Below are 20,539 nucleotides of genomic sequence, written 5' to 3' on the forward strand. Positions count from 1 at the left end.
TTATACTATATTATATAAAATTCTATTATATATTAACAAAATTGAAAAAAAAAACTATAAAATAATATTCTATATAAAAAATGTTTATTCAAATTGTTATATGCATATATATATTGTCCATTTTTGCTATTATTGTATTTACTCTGTCTATATAAATAAAAATTTTAACTGGTATATAAGCAAAATTAAATCTCACTATCAAAAATCCGTAATCCTATCAAAAATGTATGTGGAGTTTATCATGATAAACTACACGCATACATATGTATATATATATATATATGTGTGTGTAAGTATATTTAAGTCACGTTATGTATGTGTGTATGTACACATATATTTTTACAGTGAATTTTATATTTAAAAAAAAAAAAAAAAAAAAAAAAACGTAATTAAATTGATAAAATAATATGAAAATAAATATACGTACTTGACAATTCTCATTAAAATTTTACTTCTTAATATATTGTGTTTTCCTTCGAAAGAGAATCATTTGAAATGTAAGGAGACGATTGCACGATCCATATTCCTGAAACACAGAAGCAAATATGTCGATATCACAAAGGATAATGTTGACGCGTAATAATAAATGTACACAATACTCACATTTTGTTCAAGTACTTAATAAGATATTCTCGATAATTTTTCGAAACGAGGAAATTAATTTTAACACAATAATTGTGAGAATTGTGTGGAGCACGATTTGACTCTGCACTCTGCGAATCCGTTATGTTTTACGATCGACCGCGATTCGATATTGCGATTCTCGAAGTATCGAAGTATCGCGGTATCGCAATGGCGGCAATTTCGAAACATTGAAATATAATTGCGATAATTTAATGTTAATGCATTGTTTTGGTTACATTTTTGCCTAATGAAATATACTTTCACATATACAATAATACATTTTTTCTTTTCCCTCGATCTTTTTCAAATTTTAATCGCTATAACAAATATATATGCGGAGATGGAATTAAGGGATATATTATATTTTAATATTTACATTTTATTATAGGTTATGATGTGACTAAATTTGATACCGTTTAACGCGTATCTTATGCGTGGTTCCCTTTATATTTTCCCCAAATTTGCTTAATTACGTTAATTATCAAAGTTTTCATCAGTTATTCCTCAAAGTTGAGACTCGTTCTAAATGTTCTTAAATTAATAAATCATTCACACATGTATTTGCCATCATATATCAGTCTTGCGATAACACAAGCTTGATAAACTGATAAAATTAATTTCCAAGCATCATATCTCTCAATTAAGTTAAATCTCGTCGAGTTAATTAGTAGCACTCACGAGATTCGAATTTCATTCGCAAAATGAGCGTCGATTCTGAGTGTACAATTTTAGTTACCGGTTTTGGCCCCTTTGGCCAACATGTGGTGAATGCCAGTTGGGAAGCGGTGAAGCAATTGCAAAAACTATGGATAGATTCTAAAGAGTATTCTGACGTAAAATTAATTATCAAAAATATTCCAGTATCATACAGTGATGTATCCATTCAGATTCCTCAACTTTGGAAGAAATACAATCCTACAGTAAGCAGTGTATTTTATATATGATTCTTCTGATATTTATATGAATTATAATTTTATATTTCTCTCAATTTTCATCGTTCCAGATTGTCCTACATGTAGGTGTATCACACAAAGCTGAAGCTTTAATGATTGAATGTCAGGCTTGCAGCAATGGTTATAATAGATCTGACATAAACAAAATGTGTCCTGATGAAACAAACATTGAGTGTAATGTCTTGGAAACTCGTATAGATACCAAAGAACTTTGCAGTCATGTGAATAAAAATTATAAGAAACATAAATGTAGAGCTTGCCTCTCAGATAATGCTGGCAGATATCTGTGCGAATATATATTTTATCAATCTCTCGCTATTGAATCGTCAAAGACACTATTTGTACATGTTCCAGATTTTGACAAGTATTCCAGTATACAAACTGCTAAAGGCTTATATGATATTTTATGTTATTTAATAAGAAATTGAAAATATAGCTAATAATCTTATTGTTAAGTATTTTTAATGTCAATAATTATTATGTGTAACAAAACTAAAATTTTATAAAAACATACTTGTGACTTATATATTTTCTTATATATGTATGATATAGATCAAATGAAAAAAAACTAACAGAAGTAAAATAAAAATGTGACAATATGTTATATATTATATAGGGAATGATTTAAAATTAAAATAAATAAAAATTTTATTTTTTTGTTATATAAATGTGTCTAATGTGTTCGAATTAAATATAATAACACACCAGTTGTATATTTCAACTCATGATCCAGATTGAAATTTTGTCCGTGCAGGTGGAATATTATATCTGAGTTCAAGGAATTCTGGTTTTCTGATCATTAATGCAACATGTCCCATTTGAATTGTACAATCTGGATTCAGATTTGGCGGTAACAATGTGCATTCTCGCTCTAAAATACAAGCTAATCCTTCTAATAATTCAATAAAACCTATTGATGCTGCTGCACGCCGTAATCTGTTTACCTCCTGTGTGATCATATAAATAATTATTTCAAAATCATACAAAATATCATCTTTATAATTTAGTATTTACCTTATAAAAATTTTGTGTCTTCTCTGGTAATTTTCTCGCGTGTCTTAATATTTTCTGAATATCAGATTGTAAGCCGACCTGGCGTATCCACGAAGGAGCATTTTGTGTATAACTTCTTTTTTCAGCTGGTCTCACTGGAAAACTGACTGGAGAATCTTTAGCTGTATCTAATGGGCCTAAATTGTTGAAATTACCTAACCATGGTACAACATCGGATCCTGGTTCTAATACTGTTAACATTAAGTTAGACTTCTTCTTAGTGTCTGCCCAAGAATATATAAATCCATACCATTCATTGTTCAATAAACAGAGGGCGGCCATATTCTCTACCTACAATATATATTAATTTTATTAGTTTACAACTGCAATACAAAAAATCATTGTAATAAAGTAATAAAGATTTATTACCTTCAATGCTCCATGAAGCAATACACAAAAAGATGGCATTTTTCCTTCGTCTCCATTTTCATCAGTATCTGAATCTTCTTCTAACGATATACCTTGCATATTTGAAGTTTTTTCTGTTGCCAATGGTAATACCAAATGTCTAGAAATAGAACTTGGACTACCGACATCCCCTACAGATATAAAGCCACATATTTCTATAGTTTTTGATATTACTAGACCAGGAACTAATTCAAAATCTGTCTTCTTTGTATAAGGCTAAAACATGTATAACAATGATTATATAATTGTTCATGATGAATTGTTTATAATATGATAATTTATATACTTTCTTATGTGTAATACTTGTTATTACCATAGGAGCTGGTGATAATAAGATACGAGAGCCTAAATGGCCATACTTTAAATATCCTTGAAAGGAAACATAATTTGCTTCAGCCAGTTTCTGGAAACAAGCAGCAACAGAATATTTACTAAGTGGTGATTCTGGAACCAGAACAATACTGTCACCACCAGCTAAATCAACTAAACGTTGATAGAGAGGTAAACCAGCTTGTAAACTAGGATCTAAAAATATAGAATGAGTAAATAACTGAGATATAATCGAGTAATATCTTCAAATATGTAAAATATATAAAAAAATACATATGTCAACTTTTTACCTACCCTGTTGCGATCCAATGCACACTATACTTAATTTTCCTGGATATGGAAAAGGTAATGGAAAGGGATTCATATCTCGTGTAACATTTAAAGTATTCAAAGAGTCGCCCAGGGACATTAGTCCTATGCCAGGATTGCCATCTGTAATTAGAATCACTTGGCAAGCAGTAGCATTGCCCCATTCTGCCATAATTACATTGTTGACACCATGCAGCGCACCTTCGATACATGTCTTGTCCCATTCCTCGATAGTTTGTAGCTTTGAACGTATGCTGTCATAGTCACGTGTAAAAGGACAAACCACTTCATACAATGATGAAAATACAATCTGAAAGTTGTAATGCATTTACAAATATATTAATATGCTTTCTTGCACCTGAAAAAATTTCATCTCAATATATTATATCATTCTGTTTTTACCAATGACACAAATTCCAGCTTCGAATTAACTTGCAAGTAATGCAACAAAGCGTTTATACCATGCACCGCTAAATGGTGTCGAGTCAATGGCTCATTTTGCAAATTATCATTCGTCCCGTTTGTTAATACAGGTCTTCTCATCGACAAGGACACGTCTAATGCTATAACTGTAGGCATCTTGACCGAGCAAAGCTTCACTAAGATTGATTAAATACCAAATACACTTGTCAAAAATTTCATTATATTGTATTATAGATTTATTTGGAACAAATATATAGCTTTTAATATATTCTCATAAATTCTTCTGTAAGCTTCTTCAATGTATTTCATAAACAGCATAGGTTATGTACAGATTCACGATATGTGTTAAAGTTTGCTGTATGTTAATTAATTAATTTGTTCTCTCTGTAAAGAACAAACTTTACTTGTCTCGTGATAAATAATTAGCGATTTTGTGCATTGCTTCTATGTAATATTAATATATTTCTCAACGTTGTCACTTAACCGGCATATTTGTCTACATATGTAGTGTGTATACTACACAGATGTAAGAAATATGCCTGCGCCTGCATCCTGCATCTCTGCACATTTACATTTTTACATATGTACATCATTAATCAAATATTTATTACACAATCCCTGGTAGCATATTTTATTTTATATGATCTATATGACACATGTTATATGATAATTTTATTTTTTAACAATATTATTATAATTTTATCTATATTGATAAATATTTAGTAGTATAAGAACATTTCATTATGTGTGTGATCTTTGTATTTATTCATATTTTAATGTTATATGAAATTAAATCTGTTAAAAAAAATACTTTGCTCTTATTCCTTTTCTTTACATTGTTTGTGAATAGCAATAACTATACAATAAAATAAAAAAATATACAAATAATAAATTGATAACATTTTCTAGAAATAATTATCTTTTTTATACATAATAAATTAATCTTTTTAAATTATATATAATTACAAGCATATATTTATTAACTGACTTCTATTACACTTTGAATTTATATAGAACAGATCACATTTTTTATGTATATTTTTACAAAACCTATAAATTTTACATTTTTCTTTCTTTCTTCCTTTTTTAAAAAAAACTTACAGAAATTGTGAGAACAATGTTACTCTATTTTGTATAATTATATTATGGCAAAATAAATATAAATTTTATTTTTATACAAATATATCATATTAACTTTTATCATTTACAATCAATAGATGTAACATATTTCTGTACTTTATAAGACACTATCTTATATAAGAATTGCAATAAATTATAATAAAATTAAAAGTAAACTTTCTTTATTAATTAACAACATCCATAAACAATTTAAATGTACAAAGAACCATCAGCAGGACCTAAATATCTCATAGAAATTAATATTACATCGATTAAGGTCCATACACCTAGTCCACCAAAGCTGAAAAGCTTGCCAATGCCTTCTTGCCAGTGTCCCAAATAAAATCTGCGACATTTAATAAATATTTTATTAATAAATTATATTTAATCAATTATCTATATTTTAGATAATACTCTTTTGCAAGATTAATATACCTATCAGCACCAAATCCTCCAAGAGTAATACTCAATATCAGAGCTGTAGACCATCGATATCCAACTGTCCAGTTGCAAGGCAAGTTTTTCATAAACTTTCGTCTGCCCAGACATAGTATGTCATTATTTACTGTACAATTTGTTCTAAAACAAAAATGTTATCTGTTAGTATTATTGTAATCAATATATGAATAATGAAACTGATTAGTACAAACCTATAATACTGCTGTGGAGATGCTACTGAACTGCAAGAATTTTTTTGATGGCACTGATGTTCCCAGTGATCAGTTTGATAACAATAACGACATATGTATGTCTTTTCAAAAGACCTACGGCCCTATTAAGAAATAAAGCATTTAATTATAATATATAAACCAGTTATATATATATATATATATATATATATATATATATATATATTATATGATTTTAAACTGATATACTAATAACAAATTTTACTTACTATGCAATCAACATGTTCCATAACAGAACATTGTACAAAATAGATAGCACCATACACACAACTGTAATTTAAATTGCACTTCAGACATTCTCCGCTCAATTCAGTACAAGATATTCCACTTGGACCACACATACCAGTAATTTCCTCCTGCAATTTAACAATCCGATTCATATTTGTCACTGTACAAAATTATTCAATTGAAATTATATATAAAAACTCACCTTTTTACTGCTGTAAGCTGGTGTAGTATTTACATTAGCTTCTTTTGCAGCATAGGTGCTCAGGGTGTCTGCAACAATTAACATGGCAAATATTAATACATGTATGAAAAAGTATCATATATTTCAGTGCACTAATATATTAATATATTCGCTATATCTCTGATAACAATTTTTGCATTTATACCACCTAAATTTTATTCAAATTCACATAAATTGTCATTTTATATCAATGACTGACAGGTATCACTCACCATGACCCGAGTGCGTGTTTTCGGCGGAGGTTGATAGAAGCGTTATAAAGAGGAAAATCACGTTCCTCGAATTGATCCGGACGACGTTCATCCCTGCGCGAGGATTCGCTTCACCAGGTACTAGTATTACTCTTCGTCGAAAACTCGCCGCGTATGCATCTCAATTCCCGAGTTTATTCGTATACATAAATACACGAAATCAAGAGATGCGATAGCACCGAGCATACGTACACTTGGCGTCATCAGCTGTCATCGACGACATTTGGCAGGACGAGAATATTTCGAAGTCATCTCTCTCATCGCGACGGAATACAATTGCCTTACTTTTTACTATTTTTCGTGTTATGCTCCGCATAGGATTATCTATGAACGCTGATGTAAAGTAAATCATACGTATACGTAAGTATGAACGTGTCCTAATGGGAGGAACAACATGGTGCAACCAATTAGATTCGTTATCTCGTTCATTCTATGTACATGTATTTGACTTTATTATTTTTGTCCGAGATTTTTCGTATAAAGTCTTCAAATTTTTTTAATCACAGTGTGGTACAGTAATATTAATAATGCCGAATGTATAAAGAAATCTATATATATATATGTATATAACAAACATTATGATGGAATAAACATCGACATATTTTTACTTTGATCTATCACGACGGAATTTACTCGTGAATTTACGAATAATCATTGTTCTAAAAAGTTACGTAAAAAAAAGAAAAAATAAATAAAACGGGACAAGAAAATGAAAAGTAAATAGGCGAGTGAATAAGAGATGAGAAAGAAAAAAAAAATAACCGATAGAGTGAAGTTTCGCGTGCATGCTCGTTTCCGACAATCAGCTGACTTCCGGTACTAATACAAGACATTAGAATGTTAGCAAGGTGTTTCGATAGCTTTGTTTGACGGGAAGTGTTTTTTTTTTCTCGGAAAAGAGAAATATATCACTCTTTTGCGAAATTCGCGCAAGTGATGCGCTTTTTCCCTCTGTTTAGCCTAGTTACGGCCGGAAGAAAGTGATGTAAATCTCCGCCTAACCACGCAGCTGAGGCGTATTTTTTTCCCAAGCTTCGCAATTTCGAAAAAAACATCGCAGAGTTTCTGTCGTCACTGTTACTCGATTTTTAGCGGGTAATTTTGTATCGCGCCACATGGTAAGCGCGATTTTACGACCACTAACATATAATCGATAAGAAAAATAATAGATTTCCTTCGTCGGGACAAAAAAATACTTTTTGACAATATCCTCACGATTGTGTTTTTGTTTGTAGGATGCTGTGTAATGCAATTGCCGCTAGTCTCATCGTCGAGAATAATATGAATTCAGAGGAGAACGATGGAAATAATCAGGGTAAAGCAGAGGTCAAAGTGGATGGAGTCAGTTTAAAGAATGATAATCAATCAGTGGACCAGGGTGCTATGATGTCTAAAGTACAGCTGGAGAATAGAACTGCTGTAGAAGAGTTAAGGTTAAATAATAACAGCAATGACATCAAGCTTGTATTACCATCTGTCAAAACATCCGTCATGTTTTCCAATGGAACAAAGTCTGTGCAAGCTCCTATGTCTGATTGTGCCAATTCCTTGGAACAGAATGTTTCTCAAGACATGTCAAATGTGAACGTATCTTCTATGTTTACGAGCACCACCAACATCAAGCCTCAAACTACAAACACCAATGCTGTCAATTGTCAATTGAAGCTTAAGACTGTCACGAATGCAAGCGCATTGAATTTGCCTAAGTCTCAAATGCATTTGAATCTATCTTCCACTCAAATGAATACACATGTTAATCATAATTTGGCATCGACTGTTCTTAATTCTACTGCAACCACCAGTGCTATGTTATATTCAAGTGTACCTATGTTAAATGCACCATTAATGCCTCCTAATTTATCAACGAGTAAACCAAATGATGACATAGACATGAAAAACAATGTGGATTATGTATCTGCCATAGAGAAATGTCCTTCTAAAGTTTCTTGCAGTTCAGACTCTAGTCCAGAGGCTGACTGTTCTTGGACATCAAAGTCCTATGGATCTAAACGTATATTGAATAATATAGGTGGTAGTATAGGTTCAACGAGTCAAGGAACTTGTTGTTTTTTAAGACCTAATATCAATGGCAGCAGAGAAGTTGCTGGACCCAGTGGAATACAGAGAGTAAGCTTTTATCGTGGATTGTATAATCAAGGTTTATATTGTATGCCTAGAATGAAAATTTTTTTATATTTTTAGGCTTCACAGAGAGAACAGATGGAACGAATGGATTCTAGTTCTGGAAACGAGGGGGACATGTCTGATGGAGAAGACTATTGTATTTATACTTATAAGGGGAATGACGATGTAATCCATTTAAATCAACAGGAAGAATTACATCAGGGTCATGTAGAAAATCACGAAGGAGAGGGACAGAATCACAGTGGTAGATCGAGTCCGGAGATGGATTTTCTGGAAATGGATTTTGATCCTGGACCTTCTTGTGAACAGGTAAGTTATTCGCTATAGTATAAGATTTAGTCAGAATAACATTTCTTCCTTTTTTACAGGATACTGGAGATAGCGATTTGGCCTCTATAAATGAAGACATACAGAACATAGCATTAGATAATATAGAATCAGATCCTATATTAAACGATCTAAGCAGTGGAAAAGTTGTGTCTAGACAAAGCTTGCTGTCTATGCCACAAACTTCGAAACAAAGTACACAAAATGTTAATCATACGAATTTTCAACAATGTGCAAGTAATCAATCCATAATAGAACAGAGTGCGAAACCAACTTATTCCGCTCCATGGATGCCTAGTACTAGTTCTGGAACTGGTATGATTTCATGATTATTATTTTATTCTCAAATCTATATTATAATTGTATTATACATTTCACACATATATTTAATTTACAGGAAGATGGGATAGTGCGTCACTCTATCGTAATACGGGTTGTCCATTACGCGAATCTTATGGTTATCATAACACGAGTGGTGACCTTATATCACCTGGTGATAATAGAGATTCGGATTCTGAATTATGGGTCGAGCCTTCGTCAACGTCTGTTCCGGACAATTCCACTTTGAACGCCAGAAAAGTTAATCTTAGTTCTACACTTTACCATAGAATGATGGCTAAGAAACTAATGCTCAATAAACAAGCTGCATTTAATCAAAGTGGCGATTCCAATCTGGTAAATATTTATATATTATAAAAAAATAAATTTTATGATTAAATCAAACAATACATGTTAAATTTTAAACAATGATTAAATATAGGAAAACGAACTGTGTAATGAACGATTGGATGGACTACCACCAGTTGAAAAAGTAATGTTGTGGAGTGAACAAGAAGCTACAATGAAACAAGTAACACAAATTGGTACCTCTGCCTGTGGTGCTACATCTGCAATTAATGCTTTGGTACATATCGATGCAGATATATGCAGAAATTATATAAACCATGTAAATTTCTATACAATAATTCGATCACATTTGTTCACGCGTGTATCATCTGTTTTTAGCTGGCCTTAAATGCATCATTTTCCTTGGAAGTATTAGTAAAAGGTGTAAATACAAGGTTGAGAGAATTGGGTGTGCCGTTACCGAGATACCTCGTCAGTCGATCGGTAGCGGGAGCAACTCATAAAGATATAGCACGAGGAATATCCTTGTCCACAAATGGCGCAGCTGTAACAAAGTTCTTTGCATTTTATCCAGAGAGAAAGGTGTCATTATCTCATTGGTTACATTATTGGATTTCCAGGGGTAAGACATTAGAAATATTAAAAAGGAAAACAGATTAAATATATTACTTTTAAAGAAATAAAGAATTCAATTTTAGTAGTATCAAAAAAACCTCAAGATACAAATATTTTGTTTCCACATTTTCAGGTGCTGCACCAATTGCAACGTTGAATTTACAACATTGTGGAGAAGGTTGCGACATACCAGATGCATGGCATCATCAAATGATTTTTGGTGTAGGACCAGCTGGCATATATTTAACAAATCCTCTTGAATGTTTACCTGAACAGGTTCGTTTACTCGACTGATTAATACAAATAAATATTTATTGCACGTTTAAGTTATTGTTTAGCCGCGGTATTGATTCGATCAGAATCTTATTTTTTTAACATGATTTTAGCTCGTGTGGCATCAATTAGTTAGCCCTAGTATTCTGTTAATACGAAAAACAGATGTTCTAGCACATTGGAACGCAAATACAGATCTAACGTCACTTGCGACAATGGATCAGAAATGGCGAAAACTTAATGTGCTTGGTATGTTATATGCATTTTTTTATATATACTGCTTCTATATTCATAATCGCAATAATTTTAATGACATTTTTGGCAACAGGGCAAGTTGTAAATATGGTGCGTGAATCGATGAGTCGAAGACAACAACCTAATAACACGACTACCGGAATGACTCACATTCGCATTCCGGCGTCTTATCAAGCAGGCATTACGTTGGTCATGTGTGCAGATTCCGCCGCAGCCACCGAGTTATTACATGCAGAACAACTACCATTACTCTAGTCCTATTGATCAAAATTAATAAAACGGACTGGCCCACTTGATTTATAATACATTTTATTAGCAGGCTAATACAATGCCCTTATTAATAGATCGTTTATGTACTATGTAAAAACCAACAGGATAGAAATAATTTACATTTTTGACACAGAACGCGTTTGTATTCAAAGAGAATATTATCGATTAAAATATATTTCAATATAATATTTCTGTTTATATGCAGTTATATTAATTAATATTATATATATTATATATATAATATAATACATATATAATATATATATATATATATATATATATATATATATATATATATATATATATATAGCTACAGGGATGAATTTTTTATGTATGATACTTCATGTAGTTGCAAGCAGGTTTACATTGGTAGTGTTTAGATTATATATATTATTTCTAGAAAAAAACGATATAAGTAATTTGATTTTTCTGTGCTCGCGTTTTACTCTTTTTTTTTACTCTTTTTCTTTTAATAAAAATGTACATATAGACAATAATGACTAGTAATGAACAGTGCAAGTTCGTAACAAAATGTCTTGGTAATAATGTAACAAAAAAAACCGCTATATTTCGTATATATAAATTTTAATATAGAGAACATTTTATTACACTTATCTTTCTATGTCAGAATCGCGGAAAAGTGCTCGTCTTGGATATGTTGACGAAAGGATAATTTTGTGCAAACGTGTAAGCCATAAATATCGAGCTTTATGTACATGTACACAATGTATAATCCAGTATCATGTCCCAATGCATATTTTTATTGACATTCTTATTTTTTTTTAAAAGTCCGACATACTAAAATGATAAAAATTTTGAGAAAAAATACTTTTATAATTGTATATTATTGATATCTAGTTTTAGAGAATTTCTTACCTTTCTATAAAAGGTGCACGCATACTTGTTGTAATTGGAGTTGGATTAGCTTCATTAAGTTTAAAAACGCTCTCTATACGAGCGATTTCTGTTGAAGTGGTATCCATACCACAGAAAGCAGCCCAATCATTTACAACCATACCAGCTGCGATTACATTACTTCCTCTATTTACTGTTCCAGTCTAAAATATAATTATTAACTGAAAACAAAGAAAATCACAATTTTTTTGTTTGTCTTACCGCGAGTGGTACTTGTAGAAGAGATGATAATTCATCTTGTTCCTGTATAGACACATTTGGATGAACCAAACCACCTTGATTGGATAAAATGGAGTATGATCCAACAAGAACATTGCTTGCGACAGTTTGCCTAAATACTTCTACATTCAAGGTATCAGCTAAAATCTCTTCAGTTTCCTATACAGTATAAATTGCAAAATTATGCTTATAACATAACATATAAAAAATTTCTAATTATGATAAAAAGTATATCAAAGATTTGCCTTATCCAGATCTGGATGAACTAGGGCAACGTAATCATTGCATGCTATAACATTGCCGAGAGCAGATAGCCTCTCTTCTACTCTTTGTACTTTTACATTATCCGGTAACGAATTTCGAATATGTTGTAATTCTGTATCTGTTGTTGTATTTGGCACTAATAATCCATTTTTATTTCCTATTGTAACAAGTATTTATAAGTAATATATATATATATATGTAAATAGATAATAAGTATATATATATACATATATGTAAGAAAACTTTACATTTTCAAAAAATATTATATTTCTTTTATCTTTTAGCATTGACTTTTTCACAATGCAAGAAAAAACTTTTAATTTTGTAAGGCCATAGTGTTTCAAGAGCTATACAGGAAATTTTTTAAAAATTGAAATTTTTATAGATTTCTAATTCTTCACCATTTAATTTATATCTTAATCTATGTTATATGTAATATTCATTCTAATTAATATTCTGGTATCAATAAAAATTACTTTCTCTATATACTTTAATAGCATTAATATTCTCCACATGTTGATAAAAACTATTGTACTATATTTACCAACACACAATCGGCCTATGATACGACATCCTCCCACTGATATGTGAATAACAGGAATTGTCTCTGCTAATTCTGCTTCAAATACACTGCAATTTTATCAGTTTTATCAATAAATATGAAAAAAACTATATCAACTGTACATACATGTGGTCGAGGTACTGCAAGATTATCAAAAAATGACAGTATGACATTATATCAATGTAATATACACACAATATATTATATTACATTACAATACATTTATAATAAAGTTTAACTTATAATTGCATTCTATTCTGCTTAATAATAAGTAAATTATGTACTATTGTATAATATGTTTTAAGGTTATGTAGCAAAATATTTATACCTTTAATATTAACGAATTCTCTTTGAATACATTTTCTATTCATCGCATTGTCAAATAAAATAAAAATTAAAAAATATATATATAAATGACGATTTCATATAATTGCGTTATGGATGACGTCATTCTTACCTGTAAAAGTTTTCGGAGCCGCCGATCGCTACCAAGCAATAAGAGTTTGTCAATTTTGAGAAAACGCCAATCTCGTTATTATTTTCGAATTGTACACGAACTGCCATGATTGCGATCGCACAGTTATTACATCAGCGTGAGCAACAAGAGTTAAAATCTCGGGGAACGGTTTGTGTTCGGTAAATTTGTAACACGCTAACCTCGAAAATTTTCAAGTGCCGCTACTTTCTGTCGCGGAGCACGAGGGCGCGGAGTGAAGTACGCGCTCGAAACAATCGATTCTCGCGCGAGATACACAATTCGAGAGTATCGAGAATGACGTGGCGCGCGACTATCCGCCATTACGCGATAAGCTATCGATGGGTACAGTGCATCTCCAATTTTACGTAAGTTAAATTTGAAATTTCTTTATGCAAATGTAGAGATAAAGATTGTATTGCGTGAAAAGACTAGATAAGATAAGACTACAAAAGATAAGATTATCGTATTGCATGAAGATATTAACGACAATGCGTCAAATTAATGATGAAATGGTACGTAATAATTGCATTTAATTCTGCAATCGAACGGTCGATATTACGAAAATGGTTATGAAAATAGAGTGGAAAACAGAATAATTTGTAATCTATAGGAATCATTGCAATATATAAGATAAATGAAAGAATTGTTATAATATATATATATATATATATATATATATATATATATATATATATATGCAATAAAGTATACATTATCGATTTTTTGTCAGTTTTGTTCAATCAATTCGGAAGAAAATAAATATATAATTTTCTTAATGTAAAGAAAAGAGATGCATAGATTCATCCTTGATTAATTCAATATCTCTTTAGATCTTATATCTCTTTAGATTTATATTTTAATTCATTTTTAATAAAATATTATTTATAACAAATTTTCTCTTTCTTTAGGATTTCTGTGTTCTTGGAAAAAATGTGATTTTTTTGTGATTTTACCCTGCATATCGTCTCCATTGCGCTGGGATTTTGTCATCGATCTGGCAGAGTCGGATTCTGGAGATCTCCTTTCATCGATCAGGTACATACTTAATAATGCGTGCAACTGGATGGAATAAAACAGCAGAATAAATAAACATACAAGTAAGTGAATAAATCACAAATCTTGCAAATATATTATTATTTCGTAGGAAATAAAATGAATAAAAAACAAAAAATTTTGACGATGTGATCATTTAAAAATTCTTAACGAATCTCGAAATGTTTTTTTCATGTTTCTCTCTCTTCTTTTAATGATCTTTAATCATCGAACCTGTTAAACTATGAAATAGATAAAATATAATGGCTATGACGCGATTTCTCATCTTGAAAAATCAATCTTTCTTATCAATATTCTTTTTAAATTATCAATTATTTCGTAATAATGTTTTACATGTTAACATTTTATTAATTTATCTTATTTATATTAATATATAATTTTAAAAGTATAATTTAATATTACAATTTATTGATTAATATACAATTAAAAGTTATAATGTTGCATAAATTTTTCATAATATAAAGAATTATATAAGTATTTCACATAAATAAAAGTATATTTTTGGAAGAGAAGCATATGTTACTTTAATGTAACATATAATAAATATAATTATCAATTGAAAGAGAAAGACATTTACTTTGTAAAAGCATTATAAAACTAAAACTTTCGGAATATGGTATTTCATCTTGCAACGAGACAATATATAATATCAAAATATTATAATATAAGATGGTTGAAAAGAACGTTATATAACAAAATACAAAAATAAAATTAATTTATGCACCTTTTTGGTGCAATAAATTGATGCACAATGGTTTGTATGATAATATAATTTATATATTTATATATTTGATGAATTTATTCATGTTCAGGTGAGTAATAATAATACACTCGTAATTACTTACTTTTAGTAAAAGGTGTCAGTAAAAATAGTAATTGATGAAAATCATTGTTTTATTAACAATATTATTGTAAGCGTTATAAATATGTAATTTTTATTTTGATTGGTTCTGGAATTGTTTACTTTCGACAAATTTTTATTGGCAGTATATTTTGAGAGTAAGAAATATTTTGTCGTGTCATTTCGATCGACACCGCAGATTTGCGTCGACACGAATAATTGATATAATTATTATATGCATATATGTACGCAGTTTTCTTAGATATATTCCATACTCATAATAATTGAGGATGAATGGAAGGAAAACTACAGTTTTGTATTTGATTTCGTATCGTTTCTCCGGTCGCTCGTTTTTCCACATTTCGCTTTTTCTCGCATTTCTATAATTTCTATATGTATACAAAATAAAGAAATAGTAAAGTCTTCAGTTGTTTGGCTTGAACGTTGTATATTGGCTATATTGCGGCAGCTTCTCACTCTTGTAATAGGGCTTCAACGTCGCTAAACGATCGGGTTTGAGAAACAGCTGCTCCCCCTGCACAATTTCCATCTTAGGATCTTAACGTGTCTCGAGATCTCGCAAATTTCAATCCGCAATAACCTGCTTATAGCTTATGGAACAACTTGAATCTCGGATATTTATTACTAATTATAAATATTTATCTTTCGCAAAAACCCATTTGAAGAATTTATTTTTAAATCGTTCTATAATTCATATCTCTAAAAACGAAGATTATAATCTTCATTTTTAAAATATATGAATTTAAAATATTTTGGAAATAAACTCTTTTCATTTGTATTAATGAAATAATATGAAAATGCATATAGTAATTAGGTAATACATAGATTTCAACATGAATTAATTTTACACCAACTCTGTATGTTTGAGAATAACGAAGTATTAATGTACATATATAATACCTATACACATATGTTATATATGTTTTTAACATATATGTGGAATTATGAAAGGTTAATGCGGATTTGGTACGGATGCATACGGATGAACTAGCTATATCGGACGAATTACTATCATAATGTTCTACAGATTATTACTTGGTAGTCGGGGATAGAAACTAGCATGAGTGCAATCTGTGCAGATCTAGACACGGCCAAAACGTAGCACGTGAAGACGTAAAGTTGTTTTAAGAAGAATCGTTCTACTCTCCTGACATCACGTATGTGCCAAATAGCTATAGTTAGGCTATAGTTATAGGTAGTAAATCCAGTGACAGGCAAAAGATCCAAATTAAAAAGTACATATAAAAAGTACATAAGCACGTATATAAATGCATAATGCAAAAATAAAAACGTATATTTTAAATTACATTTACATAAATACGAGTATAATTAAGATATTTATTTTTATTTGCCTTTCTAATCAATAATTGTTTTAATGACAAATGAATGATGACGATTGCAATTTTATACGCGACAAGTATTTGACGTCAACGTCATATATATTTATAATATTACATAATAAAAATTAATTCTTTTTGTGTAAGAATGCAAGATTATAATCTTTAAAAAAAATTATCGTATTTCAAAATTTCGGGATCAGGGGATATATGATGGACATGATGATAAATGGCAATCACATACGCATATATATGATCACTTTTTAATGATGACAACTTTATACACGAAAGAGAACTCCTCAAAACTACTTTTTTTATACGCCATACAATGAAGTGTCCCACATTATTTAATCCGATTACAAAGTCGGCGGTATTCGCTTCAGGCTTAATTAATGATGGCAACAACCAGGAGATACAATATAGCTAATCTTACCAGAACTATCGAGGTAACGGTAAACAACATGGGTGTGTCGCGTATTTGAGATAGGAATGAAAGTAACCAGTGGGTGTTTTCTCTGTACATATAATCTCGTAAGATGTGCAGGGTACATACAAAATGCAACTCCGACATGCTCACTCGTTGATCGATACACTCTCAAATGATTTGTACAGTTTGGTTCCCCGTTTTTCGAGAGTATTTCTCTCTCTCTCTCTCTCTCGTTCTCCCTCTCCCTCTCGAACGGATAAATTATTCGCGTATACGACTACTATACAAATGCGAATCAAATCACTATCACGGCTGTCGGCTGTTTAAACTAATCTTTGTAACAGCGATGTAAAGGCACACTGTGTATATCGCGATTACGTGTGTAAGGGCGATTACATCGCTGTTAACATCAAACTTTCATTTGGATTGGACGACGATTTGTACGTCAGTGATCTAAACGGATATATGTATGTATATGTGTATGTACATATGCGCTTATATAATATATTTAATGAGATAGCGATATATCGTCGTTAAATCGTAATGAGCACAGTTTCGACTAATTAATATCTATTATACAAACACTCTTCAATATGGTCTCCGATGATTCTTTTACAATGTTTATTAGCATTTCAAATACACGAGGTCCAAAATCAAGTGGAAAGAAAAATGCATTTGTAGTAATGACATTTTTGCTAATCGCGTCTACAACTTTTTCATTTTTTTTTTAATGGGCAGTATTGATTACGGCAGTAATGAGTTTTGCATAATAATTAATTACAACTATTTTCTTACAACTGTTATATGTTTTCGAAACGATTTGATTCTCGATGCGCAATAAACTTTGAACAATCCAATAGAGATTGCGTTTGGTACACATTAAAGCGTATAACGTGTGTATATACGTATGTGTATAGGTGTGTATGTGTCTATACATATATTTGCATGTTGGTCGTGTGTCGGAAACACACAAATACAATATTTTATTCATATATAAAATCTTTAACGTCCTTTCAACAAAAAAAAAATAAAAAAAAAAAAAATAAAGTTACCCGCGCTCCTCGTTTCTTGATTTTTTTTTTTAAATCCGATTTAACATGTTCCGTGTGTTTCTCATTCTGTGGAAGGAATTTTTTCTGCGCCAAGATTGTGCTCACTTTTATTAATTCAATTGATAAATGTATCAGAAAAATGCATTTGCAATATTGTATTTGATATTTACTAATCGCGCCTACAATTTTTTTCTTTTCTCAAAGAGAGGCAGTATTTTTTGGAGGCAGTATATTGGATACGGCAGTAACGAGTTTCGCGTAATAATTAATTACAACTATTGTACGTTTTCGAAACGATTGGATGATCTCGTTGCGCGATCGGTCGTCCGCCGTCGTAAGCGCTGCTACTTAAAGCGTAAATTCGGCGATCTCGGCCGAGTTCAGTCTTACGTTCTTGAATCCCGCAGGACGCGCGGCTGCAGAGAATACGCTCCTTTCTGGATGGAAGCGAAATCAAAACAACACGAGATGAGCTATCCGCGCGAGAAATGAGCCAACTCGGCCGAATCGATAGGAATTCTCTGTTCAAGATTAAGCACTTCAATCTCAAGCAGAACGAATTCCGTTCGATTCGGTTAATTCGGTGATTTTTTTTTTTTTTTACAAAAATAAGATATACGGTACGCTCTCTGTAAAACGGGAAAACCGCGCGTTCAATCGACATAGGATAGGATGGTGGCGGCATTATATCGTCGGCACGGTCTACTTATGTACATCTATCTAAATTAAATTACAAACAAGGACACAGCGGTAATTGGTTGAGGGACACCCAGGAACTAGATGCAACCAAATGCATGCGTAATGCACCCTACCGAGCGCATAAATCACTCAAGCGACTATCGCGATCGGAGAACGTGATACGTTCGATACTTGTGAACAGCGCGTGTCGCTGCATAAGTATTTTAATTTAACGTTGGATCTAAAAACACTTCTCTAATGGTTACAGCGTCGTCCCAATGTCATCGCATAGTTTATACGTATTATATATAATAAACGATCGTATAATAACATCGTAATAAATTTTTTACGCGCGTAAAATCGCGAGCGAGGATGATTTTTTTTTTACGCGCGTCATTTCATCGGCGAAAAAGTACCAACAAATTTTCGGACGATCTATCGATGTAGAATGCGTCTGGTTATACACATTAAAGCGTATATAACGTGTGTTTATATATTTTTTACATTTCCACGTTGGTCGTGTAGATCGGGAGAGAAAACAAATACACAATCCCTTTTATTTATATATAAAACCTTCAAGATCTTTCCGGGAGAAAAGGTGGAAAGTTTGCGCTCCTCGTTCCTTGCCTTTTTTAATCCGATTTAGCGTGTCCCGTTCCTCGTCCTGTAGAAGGAATTTTTCCTGCGCCAAGATTGCTCGCTCATTGATTCAATTAATGGATATATACGAACGTGCGGGGCGCGTCAACGTTTAAATAAATCGTTAATCTGATCTTTTTTTTTCCCTCATTTTACTTGACGAGCCCCCGAAAGCAAATGGTTGAAAAATTAATACGATATATATAGTCACCGACAAACAATCCGATAATTTAATCGACAAAAATAGAATCGATCCGTTGACTACGTTAGGTAAATCGCCGCGCTTAATCCGAACGGTTCGTTTCGCATTCAGGTCAAGTTGCATGCACTTGCAGTTTTGCTTTCGCGAATGCATCGCTTAAATTTAAACGCGTGCTTTGGTCAGGTGGCTATTTTTGAGCGAGTGCAAAGTGAGCAAGCAGTTGAAAAAAATATTGTTGAAAGCGAAATAACTAATAATAACTAGTGACGTGTTGGTCGGTGACACGGCAAAATTGAGAGAGAAACGAACTCTGTGATAGGGTTAATATACATTGTTCATTATAAGAACGAGTAGAGTTTTGCATAAAAAAGGGATGACAAATATAAATAAATGTACATAAATTTAAATGCTATATCTTACATAGAGAAATGAATGAAATGCATTTTTTGCTACTTATTGTTAGAATTATTTGACATACATTCATTGTAAAATTTTGATGAAAAAAAGTTGTCATTCTGTTTATATTTAGCAAAATTTTCATACGCAATAATCTTGCTTTACTGTAATTATGTGTTTTCTAATGTAATTGTAAAACAATAAAATAATAAATAAAATAAATGTAATATATATTTAATATTGCATTAAAAATTCAAAAAACGCTTGCCGTGCAAAACTCTACAATCGCAACAACTAGTAACTAATTTCGCGTTC

At 31.3% G+C, this 20,539-nt stretch overlaps 6 protein-coding genes and 1 long non-coding RNA gene across 12 annotated transcripts in view; 3 read left to right on the forward strand and 4 right to left on the reverse strand.

The window, feature by feature from the left end:
- Positions 1-999: 999 nt before the first annotated feature.
- LOC146724288 (pyroglutamyl-peptidase 1) lies at positions 1,000-2,459 on the forward strand. Its single transcript, XM_085480100.1, has 2 exons — positions 1,000-1,544; positions 1,628-2,459. Exons 1-2 carry the CDS (start codon positions 1,326-1,328, stop codon positions 2,003-2,005), a joined length of 597 nt encoding a protein of 198 aa, XP_085336226.1. The 5' UTR covers positions 1,000-1,325; the 3' UTR covers positions 2,006-2,459.
- Positions 2,208-4,710, reverse strand: IntS14 (integrator complex subunit 14). The gene is made up of 6 exons (XM_029300913.2): positions 4,080-4,710; positions 3,663-3,987; positions 3,352-3,563; positions 3,000-3,254; positions 2,592-2,921; positions 2,208-2,524 (listed from the first exon to the last, which is right to left on the reverse strand). Exons 1-6 carry the CDS (start codon positions 4,254-4,256, stop codon positions 2,300-2,302), a joined length of 1,524 nt encoding a protein of 507 aa, XP_029156746.1. The 5' UTR covers positions 4,257-4,710; the 3' UTR covers positions 2,208-2,299.
- Positions 4,711-5,384: 674 nt separating this feature from the next.
- amx (TM2 domain-containing protein 3 almondex) lies at positions 5,385-7,174 on the reverse strand. The gene is made up of 6 exons (XM_029300916.2): positions 6,590-7,174; positions 6,339-6,406; positions 6,118-6,264; positions 5,870-5,991; positions 5,655-5,798; positions 5,385-5,565 (listed from the first exon to the last, which is right to left on the reverse strand). Exons 1-6 carry the CDS (start codon positions 6,678-6,680, stop codon positions 5,430-5,432), a joined length of 708 nt encoding a protein of 235 aa, XP_029156749.1. The 5' UTR covers positions 6,681-7,174; the 3' UTR covers positions 5,385-5,429.
- Positions 6,844-11,338, forward strand: LOC114929359 (uncharacterized). 2 transcript variants are annotated; one of them, XM_085480102.1, is made up of 11 exons: positions 6,844-6,988; positions 7,588-7,746; positions 7,864-8,755; positions 8,831-9,082; positions 9,142-9,415; positions 9,498-9,775; positions 9,861-10,004; positions 10,106-10,349; positions 10,476-10,618; positions 10,729-10,864; positions 10,944-11,338. In XM_085480102.1, exons 3-11 carry the CDS (start codon positions 7,865-7,867, stop codon positions 11,123-11,125), a joined length of 2,544 nt encoding a protein of 847 aa, XP_085336228.1. In that variant the 5' UTR covers positions 6,844-6,988; positions 7,588-7,746; position 7,864; the 3' UTR covers positions 11,126-11,338. The 2 variants fall into 2 exon arrangements, with proteins under 2 accessions (XP_085336228.1, XP_085336227.1); XM_085480101.1 differs by lacking the exon at positions 6,844-6,988 and having other exon boundaries at positions 7,211-7,746.
- Positions 11,339-11,708: 370 nt separating this feature from the next.
- On the reverse strand, positions 11,709-13,825 carry eIF6 (eukaryotic translation initiation factor 6). The gene is made up of 6 exons (XM_029300454.2): positions 13,558-13,825; positions 13,083-13,168; positions 12,520-12,695; positions 12,257-12,433; positions 12,017-12,198; positions 11,709-11,938 (listed from the first exon to the last, which is right to left on the reverse strand). Exons 1-6 carry the CDS (start codon positions 13,662-13,664, stop codon positions 11,923-11,925), a joined length of 744 nt encoding a protein of 247 aa, XP_029156287.1. The 5' UTR covers positions 13,665-13,825; the 3' UTR covers positions 11,709-11,922.
- Positions 13,571-20,539, forward strand: part of LOC114929080 (uncharacterized) — a 64,066-nt gene continuing 57,097 nt past the window's right edge. For both annotated transcript variants that reach the window (XR_003819194.2, XR_003819193.2), the window contains exons 1-2: positions 13,571-13,943; positions 14,487-14,675. This is a non-coding gene — a long non-coding RNA (uncharacterized LOC114929080). The remainder of the gene's footprint in view (positions 13,944-14,486; positions 14,676-20,539) is intronic.
- LOC114929076 (kin of IRRE-like protein 3) overlaps positions 15,512-20,539 on the reverse strand; it is a 166,220-nt gene continuing 161,192 nt past the window's right edge. For 2 of the 4 annotated variants that reach the window (XM_029300450.2, XM_029300452.2), the window contains one exon: positions 18,679-19,669. In XM_029300450.2, the coding sequence (XP_029156283.1) occupies positions 19,544-19,669 (126 nt within the window). In that variant the 3' untranslated portion in view covers positions 18,679-19,543. Of the gene's footprint in view, positions 19,670-20,539 lie in introns of all 4 variants that reach the window. The other 2 variants (XM_085480103.1, XM_029300451.2) reach the window with 2 other exon arrangements.

Source organism: Nylanderia fulva, unplaced genomic scaffold (genome assembly GCF_048542155.1).
Source record: "Nylanderia fulva isolate GAGA-0341 unplaced genomic scaffold, ASM4854215v1 Scaffold14, whole genome shotgun sequence".
NCBI classification, from domain to species: Eukaryota; Metazoa; Arthropoda; class Insecta; order Hymenoptera; family Formicidae; genus Nylanderia; species Nylanderia fulva.